Source organism: Pipistrellus kuhlii, unplaced genomic scaffold (assembly GCF_014108245.1).
Source record: "Pipistrellus kuhlii isolate mPipKuh1 unplaced genomic scaffold, mPipKuh1.p scaffold_m20_p_23, whole genome shotgun sequence".
NCBI classification, from domain to species: Eukaryota; Metazoa; Chordata; class Mammalia; order Chiroptera; family Vespertilionidae; genus Pipistrellus; species Pipistrellus kuhlii.
The window spans coordinates 11,319,278-11,337,463 of NW_023425522.1; the positions used below are offsets into that span (position 1 = coordinate 11,319,278).

The window sequence follows — 18,186 nt, forward strand, 5'->3', positions numbered from 1 at the left end:
GCCATGTGAAGGACCGTAAACCTACTTTTGCCCACCCTGGTACAGAAGAGAGTCAATGGGCTTCAATAGAGAGTTCTGGAGGAAGCGGATACAATTACAAAAGTAACCAAGCAAAGAACCAAAAACATCATCACTATCCAGAACTGGAAAAAGGGGAAGGAAGGGATGAGAAAGCATCAAAGCATTGAATTCTCATTTTCCGGTGACCTGGGATAAAAGCACGGGTGGAGAAACTGTGACTTCAACAGTATTTGGCGAGAGAGAAACTGCCAAAAGAGTAACATCCAGAGTCAAACTGCTGGTTCTGGGCTTAGAAATAAGAAGCTTCACTTTTATTCATAGACCCTTTGGGGCTTTTGTTTTTACCAGGGGTCTGTACTAAATGGGTTTTAAGTTGTAATTTTAATGTGACACCAAAACATTGGCCAATGGAACCAGAAATGGCCAGGCCATGTGCTGGCTGCCCAGTTCCCAGCTGTCCGGTGGGCACAGGGGGGTCAGCATGGTGGGGGGTGCTCTGCTGGGAGGCAGGAGGGACACCCCCCGCCCCCAGGCGCCCGCCCTAGCCCAGCATGTGCTGGCAGCGCAGCTGCTCCTCCTCCCGCTTCTCCTGCAGGCGGCTCTCCAGCAGCCTCAGTTCCCTGCGCACCGCCTTCTGCATGGCCGGCTCCAGCTCCAGCACCTTCTGCAGGTCCGCCTTGGCCTCGGCCTCATTCCACACCTCGGCGTGGGCCCGGGCCCGCACATAGTAGGCCTTCACGATGCCTGCAGGGACGATAGAACTACACCTGCCACCCAGGCCCAGGGGCAGCCCCACCCATTGGTCCTTTGGCCAGCTTACAACACCCTTCACCTTGACCAGGACCCTTCGCTTCTCCTTACAGGAGCCCATGTCCTTGACTGTAAAATGGGGGGTGATAATGACTCCCCACCTTGGTGCAGACCCTTCCGGGGCCTCATCACTAACTTTATGCTCATACACGTCCATCCTGTTCCTTGCAGAGGCTCCCCAAACGGTGCACGCTGCAGGCCCTGCCCCTGCACCCATCCCGGACGGCTGTGACACGGTGAATGGTGTGAGGAAGGCGGAGGACTGAGTGCCTGGCGCACAGCGAGGGTCTGACCTGTTCCTACGAGTTCAGACTCCATCAGCACATACACACAGTGGTGCTGACACGCCTGTGAGCCCAGCACTGTATCCACGTCACCGTGTGCTCCCTACGGAGGGCCCCTTCCTCAAACGCCTGCCGACGCTCCACACAATCGCACGTGTAAGGTGAGCAGACATCCCGCTCTTGGCGGGACAGTCCTGATTTTTAACAATTTGTCCTGCGTCCCGTGGCGTTTTAACACGGGATGTGGAACAACTTGTTAAACAATCGGGACTGTCCCGCCAAAAGCGGAAGGTCTGGTCACCTTATGCTTATGTGCCTCTGTCCTGGTGCACATTCAAGTGAAACGCCTGTGCGATGAGCTCTGCTCACCTATCCCCCATGGCAGGCGCGCAGGCGGGGACCGCTGGGTGGTGACTGGCCCGCCCCGCCCGCCCCGCCCGCCCCGCCAGCCCGCACCCACCGGGGTGGTGCCGCAGGATGTCGCTGGTGTGCTCCAGCACCTCGTAGTACTCCGCCCTCTTCAGTAGGCACTGGCAGTAGTTGAGGATGAGGGTGTTGATCATCTTCTCCAGCTTCAGCCATGGCGCCTCCCAGGGCTTCTCCTGCCCGTGGAGATGGGGCTGCGGTGAGCTGAGGCTGCCGTGTGACACCCCTGCCCGTGGCCCTGGCCAGAAGGGGGCCGCTGCCCCAGCCCCGGGAGCATGGCGGGTAGCCCCACCTTGGCCTGCAGGTTCCTCAGGCAGACGATGGCTTCCTGGTACTTGGCAGAGGCCTCCTCGTGGCGGCCCAGCTTGAAGAGCCGGTTTCCCTCTCCGTGAAGGATGGGCACCGCCTGCATCCTCTCGGAGTTGCTCAGGTTCCAGGTCTCCCTCTGGTACTCGCTGGGGGCCTCCACCTGGCCCGAGAGCCGCAGATGAGCTGGGGGGGGGCCCGGGCCTGCACCCTGGCAGGTAGGGACCCAGCCCACGCGCCGAAGCCAGCTCCGCACTGGCCACAGGGAGGTCCCTGGGGAAACCCTGCTGGCTGATCACACACACACACACACACACACACACACACACACACACACACAAACACACCGAGGAAGCCACGGCCCAGGGCCCACCCTCACCGGCCCTCCCATGCCATCAGGCACAGGCACCTGCCAGTCAACAACTTCCTTCCTGATGTCCAGAAGCTGCCATAACACGCCCGCCCCTAGCACAGGACCGTATTGCCCTCTGCTGGGGATGGTGGCTATGAAGGTACAGCCTGCGATGCCGGCTGAGCCCCTCAGAGGCGCTGCCCTGTGCGGGGTGCATGCCGCCCCGAGGGACGCGGGTCTCATTTGTCTTCACGAGGGTCCCAGGCTGAGCCTCGGCCTTGGCATAAGCCCAGTCCTGCCGGGCGTGGCCCTGTCCCACCTCCATAACCTGCCCTGTCAGTCACTCGGGAGCATCCGGTCCGAACCCGCAGCCCTCAGGGACTGGGATGAGGCTGGAATCTAACTTTGAAGACAAAACTGGAAGCTGAGAACCAATAGGAGGAAAATGTCTCCGAGTGAAAAAAGAGGACATTTTTTAAAAATTGGTGTGGAAAAGGCCACGGACCTTTTGGGGCTGGGGAGGAGTCTCCTGCGGTTTATGAGCCCTTTCCGGGTGAGGGCCAGGACTGGTGCGTGGGGCTCCCAGGATGCCCACCACCCCATTCCTGTCTGATGCAGGGATAGCCCCCCCATCCCCCTGCCTCTGCCCCCCCCCCCCCACCAGCCGCACCTGCAGCAGCTCGATCACGAAGAGCAGAGGCTGCGGCTCCTTCTGCAGCTCGTCCAGGTCCGCGTAGCCCAGCGTGTGGTAGGCAAACATGTTGGCCAGCCCGCACGTGTGCACGTGCCCCTCGGTGGGGTCCTTGCCCTCCGCCATCTGCCGCAGGCTCCGGGACAGGATGGGGTAGACACCTGTGTGCTGGGGGAGACGGCAGATGGCACCGGGGCTGTCTGCCCAGCCGGGCCTCACCCAGCCCATTCCCTGCCCCGCCCCCGTATCCCACCGCCCCCTACCCCTGCCCCAACGCTCCACACCAAATAGCTGCACTACCTGCCGGGCAAGGCACCCCATCTGCTAGCTCCTTCCTTTCTTAAAATGACCAGCAAAGGAGGCATCACTAGAACCCCCTTGTCGTCATGCTAATGACTTTCTCTCCCCAGGAGGCCCTGAGCCCACCAAGCCTGGGATTCTGGGAGGGGAGCAAGGAGAGCAGGGAGGCTCTGGCTCCCAGAAGGCTGGGCTGGCTTCCTGGCCGGGCTCTGATTAGCAGTGAGCCCGGGTCACCTGCTGAGCCCCAGGCCCCCAGGTCACAGGTGTCCAGTGACAGGGCAGCTGCAGGGTCCGGTGAGATAATGAGGGTATGGGTCCAGCTCCCCACAGCCTTGGTCAGCCCGGGGAGCTGGGACTGCCACCCTGGAAAAGCCAGCCTCTTGGCCTCAGAGGGCCTGTGCCATGTGGGGCCTCAGCTGCCCCCCTGGCGCTAAAAAGCCCCTCAGGATGGTGTCTGAGAGCCCCACTCCCCGGCCTGGGTCCTGACAAGGCCCCTGTCAGGCTCCACGTGGCGGCTCCAGGAAAGACACACTACTGGGAAGTCACCAGCATAAGGATGAAGGTCACCCCCTCCCTGCCCCCGCCCACCAGCTGGGATCAGCCCCGAACACCCTGGCTTCTCTGTGAGAGAGGTGACCCCATGGCATGTAAGCCTTTGGGATTAGGGCTGGAAGGCGGGGGGGGTGGGGGGGGCCAGGATCAGCTTCCTACAGGGAGGAGGTGCTCCAGGCCCCGACACAGCGGCCCCAGCTCACAGGCCCCTGCTTCCGGCAAGCCAAATGCAAGCTGTGGGCCCCAAGGTCAGGTGGCAGGTTGGCCATGACCTCAAAGGCCTTGTCCCTCAGGACACCTGCTGTCCGGGCACTGCCAGGGTCTGGTGGGCACAGTGGCTGAGGGATGCCACTGGGAGTGGCATAACGTCTCAGAAAGGAAGGTAAGGGCCAGAGAAGGGGCAGGACTCCAGAATCCCACCCCCACCTGGGCAACACCTCAGAGGGAGGAAGGAGGGAGGGGGTCCCGGCTCTGTGCCCCAACTCTGCAACCAGAGCTCAATGTCACCTTCTTAAAGAAGTTCCCCGAAACCCCAAAGCAGTCAGCTGCCCCTCTCCTGTGGCCCTAAAGCACGCTGCCAGGCTGAGCTGTGCCACGGCACTGGCTGCCCTGCCCTGTGTGTGCTTAGGTGTCTGCTTCTCCTCCAGAATTCAAGTTCCCTGAAGGCCAGGGACGTGGCCTGCTGTGTTCCTAACACCCACATCCCCCCAGCCAGCCACGACACTGTCACTTCAGGGGCTTGTTCCTAATCCATCTCCAACTTCCCAGGGGCAGGGAGTGCTTGCTGTTTTAGCCCCACCCTCCTGAACCCACAGCCCCGAAGCACACACAGCGATCAGCCCAGGTCCGGGCAGCCCGGCCACTCACGATGGCGTCACACCAGAACTCGGCCACCTCGCGGACCCTCATGGACGTCAGCAGGAGCTCCCAGACCTCCAGCTTGAACATGTTCCCGATGATGAGGTGCATGGGCTGCCCCTCCCGCTTGCTGTCGTCGACCACCGTCCGCTCCCCATCACATTTCATGGTGCGGAAATGGAAGGTCACCTGGTCCCCGAGAGCGAGAGCGAGGACCCTGGGCTAGACACACCTCCCGAGCCCAGCAGGAGCCAGCCCTCTGTCACCGGCCCTCAGGGTCAGCTCCCAGCTCCAGTCAGATGCCTCAGACCCCACCCCTCAGAGCATCCCCATCCGCCTGCACTCCCCTGGGATGAGGAGCCCCCTCCCCCCTAAATGACCCTCATCCCGCTCCTGACAGCTCTGTGGGTCAGGATGTCCTTCCTTAAGTCAGCCCTGCGTCTGAGGCCACACACACAGCCCATCGCCCAGGGAAGCCCACCAGAGAGGTGTGGCCAAACACCACGACCCCTGAGAGCCCTCCTTCTCACTCAACATCTGGGGTTCCAGGAAATTCCCAAAGCCCCTCCCCCATCCCATGCCGTGGTTTAGTTTGCAAAGTACCCACAATGCCCAGTGAACAGACACCAGCTCAGATGCCTCAGGGCTGACAATCCGGGAAGGGCCTGCCCGGCCATTTTTGGCAAAGCTGAAACCTGAGTGCAGTGCCCTGCAGCCAGCGGGCTCCAGGGGCTGCCCTGCCAAGGAGGGGGTTAGGGGTGAAGGGCAGGGGGGCGGGGGAGGCCACTCACCCGAGACCCGGTGATGAAGTTTGGGAGCTCCCCCACGCCCCCGTGCAGGATGGTCTTCTTGACGCCTTCCACGTTCAGGAGCAGAGCGGCATCCATGGCTGTGGGAGCTGTCCAGCCCAGGCTGAGATAATCCCTCCGAGGAAGGAGCTCCGGCTAAAACGGGGATTTGCCCTGGGGGTGGGGGGTGCGAATTAGAAGAGTGGGGCGGGGTTGTGCCCCATGCTGGCTCCAGGCCGCTCCTCCAGGCCACTCCCTGGCAACTGAGCCTTCTGCCCCATCCATCCATCCCCTGCTCCTCTCCGGGATGGAGCTCCAGCCTGACAGACGTTATTGCACCAGCTTTGGTTTTGTCCCAGGTCAAGAAGAGAGGAAGTGCGCTGGAGCCTTCTTAAAGGACTTGTATGCATGCATATAAGCCTAACCAGTGGTCACGGACAACAGGGGGTTCGGAGAATGCATGGGGAGGGGTTGGGATGGGAATGGGGGGATGAGGACAATTATGTGATACCTTAATCAATAAAGAAATTTAAAAAGAAGAAGAAGGAGGAGGAGGAGGAGGAGAAGGAGGAGGAGGAGGAGGAGGAGGAGAAGGAGGATGAGGAGGAGGAAGAGGAGGAGGAGGAGGAGGAGGAGGGAGGAGAAGAAGAAGAAGAAGAAGAAGAAGAAGAAGAAGAAGAAAAGAAGAAGAAGAAGAGAGGAGAAGAAGAAGAAGAAGAAGAAGAAGAAGAAGAAGAAGAAGAAGAGGAGGAGGAGGAGGAGGAAGACAGCATTGAGGGAGCTGGCAGCAGCAAGGACTCAGGTCACCAAGAAGTAAAGGAGAGGCTGACCCAAAGCCCCTCACCCTGCCTGGTCCCCGGCGTTGGCCCTGGTGTCAGATTCTTAGTCTCTTTGAAGCCCAGGCCGGGCCCTGAGGACTGTGTGGTCCCTGCTTTCCCTCTTCCCCATTTCTCCCTCCTCTTCTTCCCAAACTCTGTCCACCCACAGAGAAAGTGACGTTGTGGAGGGAGAGGATTGGCAGGTTTCTAGTTTGGTGTGAAACAGGGTCTGAAAAGCAGGGCAGGCTTGGATAAATTTGAGGGGCCCACCCCAGCCCTATTCCAGCCTCTCCTACAATGTCTGGCTGGGCGCAGCGGGCTCCTCCCTCCTTTATGGGGATGGAATCCGCAGAGCTTATTCAGGGTATTATGGATCCCCTTTCTGATCTAAAGTGGAAAATCCTGTGAAGAGTTGGTGTTTGGCGCCACCTTGTGGCAAATTCTTTTTTTTTTTTTTTTTAACCTGATCCTGCCAAGGTCCCGAGGGTGCTGAGGATTCTTTCCTGGAACCACAAAGCCTTCCTCTCCTGTCCCCTGGCTGACGTGTTTCCTGGAGATGGGACCGAACCTGCCATGGGGAGAGATGGGAATGCCACCGGAGGAGCCAGGCAGAGCCACGTGCAAAGGGCTGACCTTTGTCTCTATCCCTAACTCCATCTTCTTAACTGAACCGGGGAAAGCACTCTCCTGCCTCCCTCTCCTGGAAGCTGAGAGGCCTCCCTTGAGCAGTGAATGGAACCCCGAAACCCAGCACCCTTAAAAGTCTCCCATAGCGGCTGGCCTAGAGGAAGCCCAGCTTGGGCCAACTGGTCTGGGCCCAGGAGCCCAGACTGAGGCAGCAAGTCAGATCCCTCCCGGCTCCCCAGTGCTCAGACCCCACAGAAGATCCCATTGGAGACACTTGTGTCAAAGTGTTTCACATCCACTAGTCTTTCCCACACTTTCCGCTTAGTTTTCCTAAAAATAATAACTCCTGCTTTTCTCCCCTCAAGTTTCATTGATAAAGGACATGAATTAAATTCCCCGATTACAATGACAAACACTAGTGGCATAAACAGGCTTGGGAACAAATACTTCTGAGGCCGGGAGACAACTCAACCAGGGAACAAGGCAAATGGGCGGGCAGGAGCAGTGACCGTTGTAAAATCACTGTGGTGAGCTGTCACCGGCCTTTTCAACAATGAAATAGATAAAATATCAAAGGACAGCACAATGGCAAGTATTGCTTCAGGAAAAGTTTCAGTTGCATGTGTGTGTGTGTGTGTGTGTGTGTGAGCTACATACTGGTCCCCTTGAACATGGTATTCCCTGTACAAGAAGACACTCACAGAGACACACACACTCAAACACACACATTCTTTGCTTGGTTGACTCGTTCTCTAGGTCTCAGCTTTAAATGATGTATTTTTGTCATAATTTTGTTTGATTAATTGATTGTTGATAACTTGATTCGTTAATGTCCATCACACCCCAAATACTAGATGTGAGGCCCATTAAGGTAAGGATGCATCTGTTTCACTGACTTTGTGGCTCTTTATACATACTAGAGGCCCAGTGCATGAAATTCATGTATGCATAGGGTCCCTAGACCTGGCTGGCGATCAGGGCCGATCTGTGGGGTGACCAGTGGGGCAATGAGCGGGGGGAGGTGGGGGCTCTGCTGGCACCCACCATGGCTGGCCTGATGCCACCCACTCACCAGCCCTGCCCCCTGCCACCACCTCTGGTCACCTCCCTCCCTCTGTGGGGCAAGTGGGGAGGCAATTGGGTGGGCACCCACCTTGGCTGGCATGGAGTCTTCAGGCTGGGAGAAGCTCCTGTTCTGCAGTTGTTCTGCCAATCACTCCACTATTTGGTCGATTTGCATATTAGGCTTTTATTATATAGGATTAGAGGCCCAGTGCATGAAAATCCCTCAGCCCTGCCTGCCCCCTCTCACAGTCTGGGAGACCTCAGAGGTGGGAGGCAACCTGGCGATCAGGGGAAGGTGATGCCCCTATCACACCTCTGCTGCTGCCACAGCCAGCAGTGCCAGCCGCGGCCAGCCCTGGTTACCTGGGCAGCAGCCATCTGAGACTTGCCTGTGCCTCACACTGGCTCTGGGTGGCTGAGGGGCTGAGGGGACTGGGGGACTCTGGAGGTAGGCATGCCAGCTGGACTGAGGGGACTGGATTGAGTGGAAATCTTTGAGGGCATGGAAGTCAGCATATTCCCTCCTTACTGGCTGTGGGCACTGCCATCTTTGTGATGCTGTGAGGGACAATTATCATATTTCCTCTTTATTAGATAGGACTAGTGGCCTGATACACAGATTTGTGCACATTGAAAGGAAATTAATTAGAAGAAAGAGCTTTATAGTGAGAGCTTATATGTGAGTCCACTTTTATTTTTCAATCGCCAGTGCATGTCAGACGTACTTGCCGGTTGGTCGGTCAGATGGTCAGACAGACGGACAGTTGGTCACTTAGCCTTTTATATATATAGTTATTTTTTTAAATGGATTTTTAGAGAGAGTGAGAAACATTGGTATGAGAACAGAACATTGATTGACTGTCTCCTGCATACCACCTGCCAGGAATCAAGCCCACAACCTGGGCATTTGCTCTGACCTGGAATCAAACCAGCAACCTTTCAGTGCCTAGGAAAACGCCCAACCAACTGAGCCACACCGGCCAGGGTGATGGCCCATTTTCAGCACAGCATTCAATCGCTCAGACCCCAGTAGGTGTTTGGAAAGACACTAGGGAAGGGACATGGGGATGGAGGAGGGGCTGGGAGAGACAGGGTGATGTTTGTTTGGGGGGGAGGGGTGGTTTGAGGTGCCTCAGTGGCCAGGAGTTGGGATCCAGGAGGTGGTGAGATACTCCTGTCTGGGAGAGGTGTGGGTGAGAAGAGGCAGTGTGGTGAGGCAGTGAGGCGCATGGACCCTGGCCCCTGACTGGTCACCTCCCTCTGTGGGGCAAGTGGGGAGGCGATTGGGGGGCACCCACCTTGGCTGGCTTGTATCCTGGACCCTGCTGCATACTAACTGAGTGACAGTGGGAACCAGCCTCACCTCTCCTCTGGCTGATCATCTGGTCACAGGCTGCAAGGAGGGTCAAATGGGTTCATAACGGAAAGTGCTAGGAACACAGGGGCTTGGTGCACAGTAAGTGCCCCATATGTGTTCATGGTTCTCACCATTCCATTGCCAGGCAGGGCGTGGGTGGGGTGGGCAGAGAGATAACTGATGCCAGAGAAGTGGGTGTGATCACCCAGAGGTGAAGATGAGGCTAAGGACAGCCCACCAGCAAGAGAGTGGCCACAGGGGTGAGGAGTGGGAGGGAGGCCCGGTGAAGACGGCGGCTAGGAACCCCAGGGGTGGAGTGGCCAGTGCGGCTTTGGGGTCCCCTTTAAAGGGAGGGAGGAAGGGCTTTCTAAATGCCATATTTTCGCTGGTTTGGATGCTAAGGGCAGGGAGGGAGGCATTCACCTGGGGAGGGGAAAGGGGTCGGTGAGCTGGGGTGGAGGATGCTTAACTGGAGGAGGAGAGGAGGTGCACGCCCCATGGTCCCCTTTCCAGGACGAGTTTTGGGGGCAGAATGTGGACGGCGAGTAAGGGGAACACAGAAGCCCAGAGGGTCGGGAGGGGAGAGACGTTTGAAACAAAACCTCCACCGGAACTCTAGGTGACAAAACCCCGGGACCCTTTGGGCGGAACGGGAAAGGAGCTGGGAGCCCGGGAGCCGCCCCGCCCCGCCCCGCCCTGTAAGACCAGCGGGAACCCCCAGCGGCGGCGGCGGGAGGAGGGGCCGCTGCCCCGGGCCTGGGCGGGACCTGCCCGCACAAAGGGGCCGGTGCACGCGGCTACCAGCCCGCGGGGGTCCCGGGATGAATGGGGACGACCCGGCAAATCTGAAAGCCGGGCTCGCGGCCGCGAGAGCCAAGAGCCAATAGGATCACCCCGGCGCGACAGCGAGGCGGGGACGGGGCCAATCAGCTGAGAGGACGGGCGGGGGGGGCCGGATCCGCGCCGAGTTTCAAATCGCCAGGGTGGGCGAGGCGCATCTGAGCCCGGCATCTCGCAGGGGTGGGAGCTTTGGGGTGAGCACCTCGCAGGCTGGGAGCTTTGGGGTGAGCACCTCGCATGCTGGGAGCTTTGGGGTGAGCACCTCGCAGGCTGGGAGCTCTGGGGTGAGCACCTCGCAGGCTGGGAGCTTTGGGGTGAGTGCAGGCCAGGGTGTGGTGGGGCTTCTATTCAGAAGAGACCAGAGGCGATGGGGTGAGGGGGTGTCTAGTTAGGACCGGCATGCATGTGGGGCACCTGGGGGTTGCAGGGTGGAAATCGGGGGCTCTGGCCAGGCGTCCAGGGTCTGGGTGGGAGCTCGCTGGGTCAGGGCGGGTTGTGGGAAGCGCTGATCGGTCGCGGGGCCCCTTGCTGAGGCTCAAGGAGGACTCTGCCTCCCTCCCCAGCTGGGGCTAAGATAAAAAAACAAACAACAACAAAAAAAACAACTGCAGTTTTAAACTCAGCAAGGGACCGACCGCAGGAAGTGCTGACCAGCCTTGTTCAGCCTCTGCCCACTTCTGGGCATCGCTGACCACACCCTCCCTTTCAGGAAGCATACTCCTGCCCGCACCCACGGTTGTTCCCAGCCTGGGCCATACACACACACACACACACCATGGGCCTCCATCCCATCTCTTCCCTTGAGCCCAGGTCTGTGGAGCCCGGGAATGGGGTGGGAATGGGGTGGAGGGTGCCTTGCTGACCTGCCTTGTGACCTCTTCCCAGGGGCTGTGAACAGAACGGACAGATGGCCTCTCGGTGGCCCGGCCTGAGCTCCTCCATGCGCCGATCGCTCCAGGACCACCAGCCGCTGGAGGAGAGCGACGGGCCGCAGCCTGCCGCCAGCCATCCGGAGGCCCCCAGCGGAGGCCTGGGCTCCCTCTGCAGACAGTTCCAAAGGAGGCTGCCCCTGAGAGCCGTCAGCCTCAACCTAGGGGCGGGCCCCTCCTGGAAACGCCTGGAAACCCCAGAGCCAGAGCAGCAGCATCTCCAGGCTGCAGCCCGCTCAGCGAAGAGCGCCTTGGGTGCCGTGTCCCAGGTAATGCTGCTGGCCATGTCCAGGTCAACTGCTGCCCTCAGGAGCCCCCAAGAATATAGGCTCCATGAAGACAAGGACTTGGGTTTGTTCCGTTGCTGTGTTCCCAGCACCCCAAAGAGTCCCTGACATATAGTAGGTGCTGGACCCATAGTTGTGTGAGTGAATGAAAACTGTGTCACGGAGGAAACAGCCTCACTAAACAAGACAATAGAGCTTTTTTGTGATGGAAATTGTAAGCCAGTGGCTAATGATGGGAGGGCACCAAAAACTAGCTTAGCCAGTGAAGGCTTCTCGGATGAGGTGAATCCATGGAATTCACCCAGGAAAGGGGACGAATATTACAGGTGAAGTTGTGTGAGTCCAGACCCAGAGCAGAGGGAGGTCGAAAGCTGAAGAAGAGAGAGCAAGGTGGAGCAGTGAGATGGAGCTCCGGGTGCCCAGGATGTTTGGGCACGCCCAAGAGAGACTGGCAGTCTTGAGAACCAGTGGGAAGAATTTGTTTACAGCAGGGCGGGCACCAGGTCTAATTAGCATATCAGAGCCTGATCTTTAGCTGTTTGGGGAGTTAGAAAGGGGGTAGAAGCAGATTCTCCCATGAGGGGTGCGGAGGGCCTGGTCTTGCAGAGACGGGAACAGCCTCAGAGCTGCTCAGAAGGCAGATTTGGGAGCTTAGGGGTCAGCGGAGATGGGTGGGCAGGAAGATGTCACTTACGTTGGGTGGTAGGTGCCTGTGGTGGACCTTCTAAGGTAGGGGTGTCGAACTCAATCAGAGAAGGGGCCAAAATCTAAAATCCAGCCTAAATCGCGGGCCGAATGGTTTACTGAACAGTCATAAACTGTCATTGTGATGGAAACGCAGCGGAGTGCAGTGATGACAGCGCGGTGCGGGCCACATTGCAAGGCCTGGCGGGACGGATTTGGCCCGCGGGCCTTGTGTTTGACACATGTGTTCTAAGGGGATATGTCTTCAAACCTAGAGCTGGAGAGGCCTCGAGGTGTCAGCTAGAATGCACAGGGGCCACGGGAGTGAACAGACCTCCAAGGAGAAGACTGGGGACAGGAGGGGCCCTCCTTAGGATCTGACTGGTCATCTGAAGCTATGGAACAAGGAAGATGTTTGGGGGACCCTTTGTAGAGAGGTCTCTGAGCCAAATGTTAGTGCTTGTCTAGAAGAACCCTATGATTGCTTCATGCCCAGGGGTCAGGGATGAAGCCAGGTAGCCTGCCCAAGGTTGCAGAACTCTCCTGAGGTAACGCGGGACTTGCTCTAACGACTCTGGACTCTGGTTGGCCAAGGCAGAGACAGTCTGGCTGAGGAAGAGCCATCCTGGCCGCCCCCCAGCGGAGTGAAAGGCCCAAGAGTTAGGGCTTGGCCCTGGGTGAGGAGCAGCTGTGGGAGGGCACTGAGCAGTTAAGCATCCTGATCAGAACTGTCCTTGAGAAGGATCTCTGAGCATTCGTGTGGAGGGTGGAACAGTATGACCAGGAGCAGGGGGACACGTTATCTCACAGTGTCCTGGGGTCAGGCTTTGCTCTTGAGTCTCTGGGTCAGTCTGTGTTCGAAAGAGGGCTTGGTCTCAGGCACCTGGAGGCTCTGAGAGCCAGTGGTTCTGCTGCAGGCCACTCTGCTGGGGCCCTGCAGAGGCATCAGCCATCTTCCTCACCCTTGAGACAGAGCTGCTTGTGTGCGGGGGACAGCTGGTAGGTGGAGGGGTCGGAGGCATGGCTTGGAGACGAGGTTGGCCCACCCTTAGCTTGTCTGTGCTCACGCTTCCGTGTGCCCACAGAGAATCCAGGAGTCCTGCCAGAGTGGCACCAAGTGGCTGGTGGAGACCCAGGTGAAAGCCAGGAGGAGGAAGAGAGAGACCCCGAAGGGCGGTAGCCCCCCAGCTCGCAGCCTGAGCCAGAGGAGCGCCCGGCTTTCCGGAGCCGGCCCCGCCCGCTCCAGTCTGGGCTGCCGCTCCTCCTCCCAGATGGGCCCCCGGGCCCACCCTCTGCGGAGGTCCAGGAGGGAGGCCGCCTTCCGGAGCCCCTACTCCTCTACAGAGCCCCTCTGCTCCCCCAGGTAAGTGGGAGAGAGCCTGGCCCCCGAAACACCAACGGCCCCTCCGGGGGGCTCCCTGAGCTGAGTCACATCCGTGTTCTGGCCAGCTCTGCACCCCACTAGTCTGGACTCACACTACTTCAGCCTTTTACTAAGGCCTTAGCTCCCCATCTCTAAAAGGAAGGGGGGAGCTTAGCTCTGCCTGTATCTCACACTCCCAAGCCTCCTACGGAGCCTACAAGCCAGTTTTCAAACCAGCTGGAGACAGACTCAAGCGGGAAACCGCAGGGCTCACCTTTCTGCAAGGTCTGCCCTTGGCCTTGACCCCACAAGCCTTGATCCATCTGTTCTCTGCCAGCTTCGCCAAGTTGCTCTGATGTCACTTCCTGGGTTGATTACCCGCCCCCAATGACCCCAGGCTGCAGTGCTGGTTTGGCCGGGGTTGGGGGGGGAATGAGGCTCCTGCCACAGATTTCCAACGAGTCGCTGGTGCCGTGGCTTTTCCTTCTGTTCAGTGAATCCGACAGTGACCTGGAGCCTGTGGGGGCAGGAATCCAGCACCTCCGGAAGCTGTCCCAGGAGCTGGACGAGGTCATCGCGGCTGAAGAGAGGTAAGCTGGCATCTATCCTCCCAAGCAAAGTGGCTGGCAGGGTCCCCCTTTTTAAGGCAGGCCTCTGGTTCTGGTTCTGGCCACTGTAGGACCCTGGCCAGTCCCTCCCCTTCTCAGCCTCAGTCTCTTCATCTGCAACATGAGAGGACATAAAGGCCCAGACTGGGGCAGGAGTTAAGGGTGCACTCAGGCCACCACACGTGTCCATCACCTGGAACTTCCCCAGGCTCTGCCCTGCCTCCGACACTCCCCATGGCTCCCTCATGCCCTGCCCGCCCATGGAATTGGGGAAAGCTGTGTGTGTGGCTACTTTGAGTTCCTAGTCTGTCTGCTCAGGACTCCATCCTGAGAGCAGAGCCCAGGTCTGGAGCTGCCCTAACTTGGGGCCATGTGTATGTGTACATGGCGGTGATGGGCTCCTAGCTAGCCTTGCGAGCTTTGACTAGATGCCATGTTGCCGGGTCTGGTCTGGTCTAGTCCAGGCTGGGAGGGCCCTCGGAGCCTGCCCCACCCGATGGCATGTCTCTCCTGCTTTTCTATCTCTAGCACCGACATGATGGTTTCTCTCCTTCGAGACTGACAGAGTGCCCTCCAGGTAATGCCCTCCTCCTGAGCATCTTTCCTCCCAAGCATCCTTCCCAGCGTGCTGTGCTCTCCTTCCTCCTCTCCTCCTCCTCCTCCATGAGCGAATGTGTAGATTTGGAGGCGCATTGAAGGACTGAGTCTCCTGGAGAAACCCACAGAGCTGACGCCCAGCAGAGTGGGAAGTGGGCCGTCTTCCTTCCAGCTGGGACTTGAGCTGCTCACCTCTCTGACTCACCACCGTTCAGCCTCATTCTGGGGGTAGACTCTGGTGTCCTCACCCTCCCATCCCCCCTGAAGCGCAATGAGGGGCAAGAAGAGAGCTCTTTCTTGCAAGAAGTGAGTCATACCTGACCCCCACACCACTCCGCGTGGGATCCATGCCTCCGCACCTTTGAGTTCCTGGAGGAAGCCCCCGAGAGTTGGCAGTGCCCCGGGGCCACTGCTGACAAGGACCTGATAGGCAAAGGCCCAGGTGGAGGCTGATCAGGGGCCTCTGCTCTCCTGCCCGGACCACATCTGAGCCCCGCAGAGACCGCCTGCCACAGCCCAGGAGGTGACACCTTGCAGACCCGACTGCTGGGTGCTTAGCTCCCGGGCCAGCCGCAGAAGAAGGGATGGGAGAGTTATCCAGGCTCTGAGACCTGGGGCCTACGGGTCCCTATTTATGTTCTCAGCAAGCATCGGGCACTGGATGGCAGCGAGGAGTAGCACTGCTCAGCAATGCCTGCCCTTTGTAAATTATTTAAGAAATCTGTTTTGTCATTTTATTAGGAAGAAATCAGGGCATAACTCCCCTCCATAGCGCTGCTTTTGCATAACAAAGACTGACAGATTGAGGGAGTCTCAGAGGGAAGGCTGGGGTGGGAGGGATTAGCCATGGAATTTGCATGCATCTGTGCACAGCCCGTGGACACAGACAATAGTGTGGTGAGGGCCTGGCAGAAGGGATGAATGGGGGAAAGGGGAGGAAATCTGTAATACTTTCAACAATAAAGGTAATTTTTTGAAAGAATGAAGAGGAGAGTTCAGCAATATAACCATGTACAAAATATACCAAAAATAGAGGTTTTCTCGATGTACTAGCAGTACAGTACATCTATGGAAAATAATGAAATAAAGATTTTCTTTCATCATTAAAAAAAAAGACTTGCTGTATTTGACATCTCTTCTCTGTTACCCCCCACCCCACCCCCCACCCCCTGCCACTCGGGTCTGTCCTGGAGCCAGGCTTTGTTCCCCTTGTCCTCCCCACTTCCCTCCACCCCTAGGCCGGCCCCCCCCCCTTTTCCCCCCCAACCCCCCCCCCCCCCCCCGGAAAAGCAGGAGTAGCAAGACAGGTTTCTCAGCTTCATTCAGAGCAAAGCACATTTTAAAGGCAAATAAGGTTTTTATTTAAGTGACAACGTTTGAGAGTTAAAAACCAGCGCACATCAAAATCAAGACCCGTTGTAAAAATCGTTGAACTCCGGAATGCTGTTTTTTGTCTAGTTAGAAATCTGATAGTTTACATGTTCTTTGCTCGAGGATTTTGTACAAGGCAGCCATGAGGGAGGGAAACCTTTTCACCCACAGATCCACCCGCCATGGACAGTACTGAGAGGTACACACGGAAGAACAGTTAGACGGCGAACAAGACCACACAGGCTGCCACCACCGAGTAAACGAATAGAAAGGAGGGTAGGGGTCCCTGTGAGCGAGCCGCCCTCCTGTCCTGCCCCTCTTTGGTGTCACCTGCCAAACCTTGTCCCCACGAGAGGGAGGTCCAACTGGCATTTACCCCGACCACCCTCAGCAAAGCGGGCAGGACCCAGGCCAGGCCCCGATGCTTGGACGACCCTAAGGATAGTTTTTAAGAAAGTTCCCCCAAGCCCAGAGGCAGCAGGAGAAGGGAGGTGACCCCTTGTGGCAGATTAGGTCCCGAGCGCACTGGGCACCCAAACCCCTGGGGTCTGGCTGGGAAGTTGGTTGTTTAAGGCCGGGTCAATTTCGAGACTCCTCTGCCCAGCACCCACCCCACCCCACCCCGGGCCGTCTGCACCTGGGCTGGGTGGGGTGTCCCCACAGAGCTTGCACTCTGCCTGGGGCCCAGCTTTCATTGAAAAAATGGGTGCCACGTTTCGTCTGCAGGACACTTCTGGGTGTGGGAGGGTCCAGAGTGGTACAAGGAGACCCAGAGAGCCCACCCCCTAGTGATGTCTGAATCCTGGGGTGCAGACATGTTTTCTCTGGCCCTGTGTCCAGGTAGGAGGGCACTCATCCAAATGCATGAAAAATCCCCCTTTTTTCATACTTTGTGAAGCTCAAAGGAGGAGTCGGGCTCTTTAGAAAAAAACCATGATGCCACAGGAGCAGGCCCTGGCTGCGGATGCACCCTGAACCCCCAACAGGGCGAAGGGACTGGCAGGCAGGCGGCAGGTGGGCCCTCCAGCAGGACAGCCCCCAGCTGGGAGGAACAAACATGCCACGGAGAAACAGGGAGCTTTGGTCAAGCAGGGAAGTCCGCTCCCCAGCTCGGGGGGAGCCGGCTCAGGGAGCTGGAAGGGTTCTCCAGGGAACGGCCCTCGGGGGGCCATGGGACGACTTGGGGAGAGGCGGCGGCCCCTCCCAAGAACAACACGACTCGGCTCTTTGTTTTTCTCCAACAAAACGGGACGAACAAATTGGAACCAGCCACTGGCAGAGAAAGTGCTTGTGGGTCACAGCTGCTGTGAAAAGCAGAACGGAAACCTACAATGTCCGAGTCTGGTCACCAGACAGGACCACACAGCCACGCCCGCTGACGCTGCGCGGCTCACTGTACATTCACCCTCGCACCCGGGGCGTGAGGCTTCGGAGCCCCCACCAGGGCTCCAGAAAGGGAGGGGGCCCTCCCACTCCCACCCCCAAAACCAGAGTCCTGCTCCCGTGGGCTCAGATTCCCCAGGGCCGGGCATGCCGGCTCCCTCGGGCTCCAAGCCTGGGGTTCTCAGGAAAGGCAGAGGGGACCGGACGGGGGAGAAGGATCTCACGCTAATTATTTTATCTTGTGAGAGTGATACATCAGTGGCAAAGAGGAGGTGGAGTTTCAGCGAATCAGAAAAAGTCTGCCCAAGTGGAATTCAGGGATATTTTGAAAGAAAAGTGAAGGGAGGGGAAGGGAGGGGAGGGGAGGGGAGGGGAGGAGGGGGGGGGGGGGGGGGGGGGGGGGGGGGGGGGGGGGGGGGGTTGAGGTGGCTAAGCCACAGGAGCTGGTGCCTCATGGAGCCGAGAAAAGATGTCCAGTGAAGGAGGAATGTGAACTGTCAGGAGGCAGGACCAGAGAGGACGCCTGGGGCGACCGCCCACCCCCAGCAGAGTGGCTGGGCGCTGCTGAAAGGCAGGTGCTGGACTGAAAGGGACGCAGAGAGCTGGCAGACTGGCAGGCTGGGGTGGCCGGAGCGGGCAGACTGGAGAAGACACATTTCTAGTGGAGAGAGCAGGGTTAGGGGCTGGGATCCCTGACCCCTCCGGCCCAGTCGGGGGCTCCGTGTGCCAGTGGTGCCAGCCGCCCCCAGCAGCAGCGGCCGGCCATCGGGGAGGACACTGGCCATGTGGGAACGGCAAGAGGTAGACATTGAGCAGAAGCGACACTGAGCTGACACAGGTGCCTGCTGTGTATGCAGCTGTCCGGGCGC

At 58.5% G+C, this 18,186-nt stretch overlaps 3 protein-coding genes across 7 annotated transcripts in view; 1 reads left to right on the forward strand and 2 right to left on the reverse strand.

Annotated features, from left to right (window-relative positions):
- Window positions 1–371: 371 nt before the first annotated feature.
- On the reverse strand, window positions 372–5,557 carry AIPL1 (aryl hydrocarbon receptor interacting protein like 1). Its single transcript, XM_036451939.2, has 6 exons — window positions 5,392–5,557; window positions 4,610–4,789; window positions 2,870–3,058; window positions 1,834–2,010; window positions 1,576–1,717; window positions 372–765 (listed from the first exon to the last, which is right to left on the reverse strand). Exons 1-6 carry the CDS (start codon window positions 5,485–5,487, stop codon window positions 563–565), a joined length of 987 nt encoding a protein of 328 aa, XP_036307832.1. The 5' UTR covers window positions 5,488–5,557; the 3' UTR covers window positions 372–562.
- A 4,598-nt stretch (window positions 5,558–10,155) lies between these two features.
- PIMREG (PICALM interacting mitotic regulator) lies at window positions 10,156–15,677 on the forward strand. Of its 5 annotated transcripts, none has more exons than XM_036451940.2 (5): window positions 10,156–10,289; window positions 10,981–11,293; window positions 13,081–13,358; window positions 13,853–13,948; window positions 14,495–15,677. In XM_036451940.2, the coding sequence occupies exons 2-5, from the start codon at window positions 11,003–11,005 to the stop codon at window positions 14,526–14,528; spliced, it is 699 nt and encodes a 232-aa protein (XP_036307833.1). In that variant the 5' UTR covers window positions 10,156–10,289; window positions 10,981–11,002; the 3' UTR covers window positions 14,529–15,677. The 5 variants fall into 5 exon arrangements, with proteins under 5 accessions (XP_036307833.1, XP_045442602.1, XP_045442600.1 ...); XM_045586646.1 differs by having other exon boundaries at window positions 10,202–10,319; XM_045586644.1 differs by having other exon boundaries at window positions 10,227–10,349.
- Window positions 15,678–15,900: 223 nt separating this feature from the next.
- PITPNM3 (PITPNM family member 3) overlaps window positions 15,901–18,186 on the reverse strand; it is an 89,944-nt gene continuing 87,658 nt past the window's right edge. Inside the window, exon 21 of the transcript XR_006742543.1 lies at window positions 15,901–16,530. The gene's annotated coding sequence lies outside the window, so the exon portion shown is untranslated. The remainder of the gene's footprint in view (window positions 16,531–18,186) is intronic.

Excerpts from the sequence above, each read along its gene's own strand:
- PIMREG (XM_045586644.1), top strand. Across the intron at positions 11,294-13,080 it reads CCTTGGGTGCCGTGTCCCAG|AGAATCCAGGAGTCCTGCCA; the intron begins GTAATGCTGCTG and ends GTGTGCCCACAG. Across the intron at positions 13,359-13,852 it reads GAGCCCCTCTGCTCCCCCAG|TGAATCCGACAGTGACCTGG; the intron begins GTAAGTGGGAGA and ends CCTTCTGTTCAG.
- AIPL1 (XM_036451939.2), bottom strand. The coding sequence starts at position 5,487 with ATGGATGCCGCTCTGCTCCTGAACGTGGAAGGCGTCAAGAAGACCATC. Across the intron at positions 2,011-2,869 it reads TCGTGATCGAGCTGCTGCAG|GTGGAGGCCCCCAGCGAGTA; the intron begins GTGCGGCTGGTG and ends CTCTCGGGCCAG. Across the intron at positions 1,718-1,833 it reads TGAGGAACCTGCAGGCCAAG|GAGAAGCCCTGGGAGGCGCC; the intron begins GTGGGGCTACCC and ends CTCCACGGGCAG.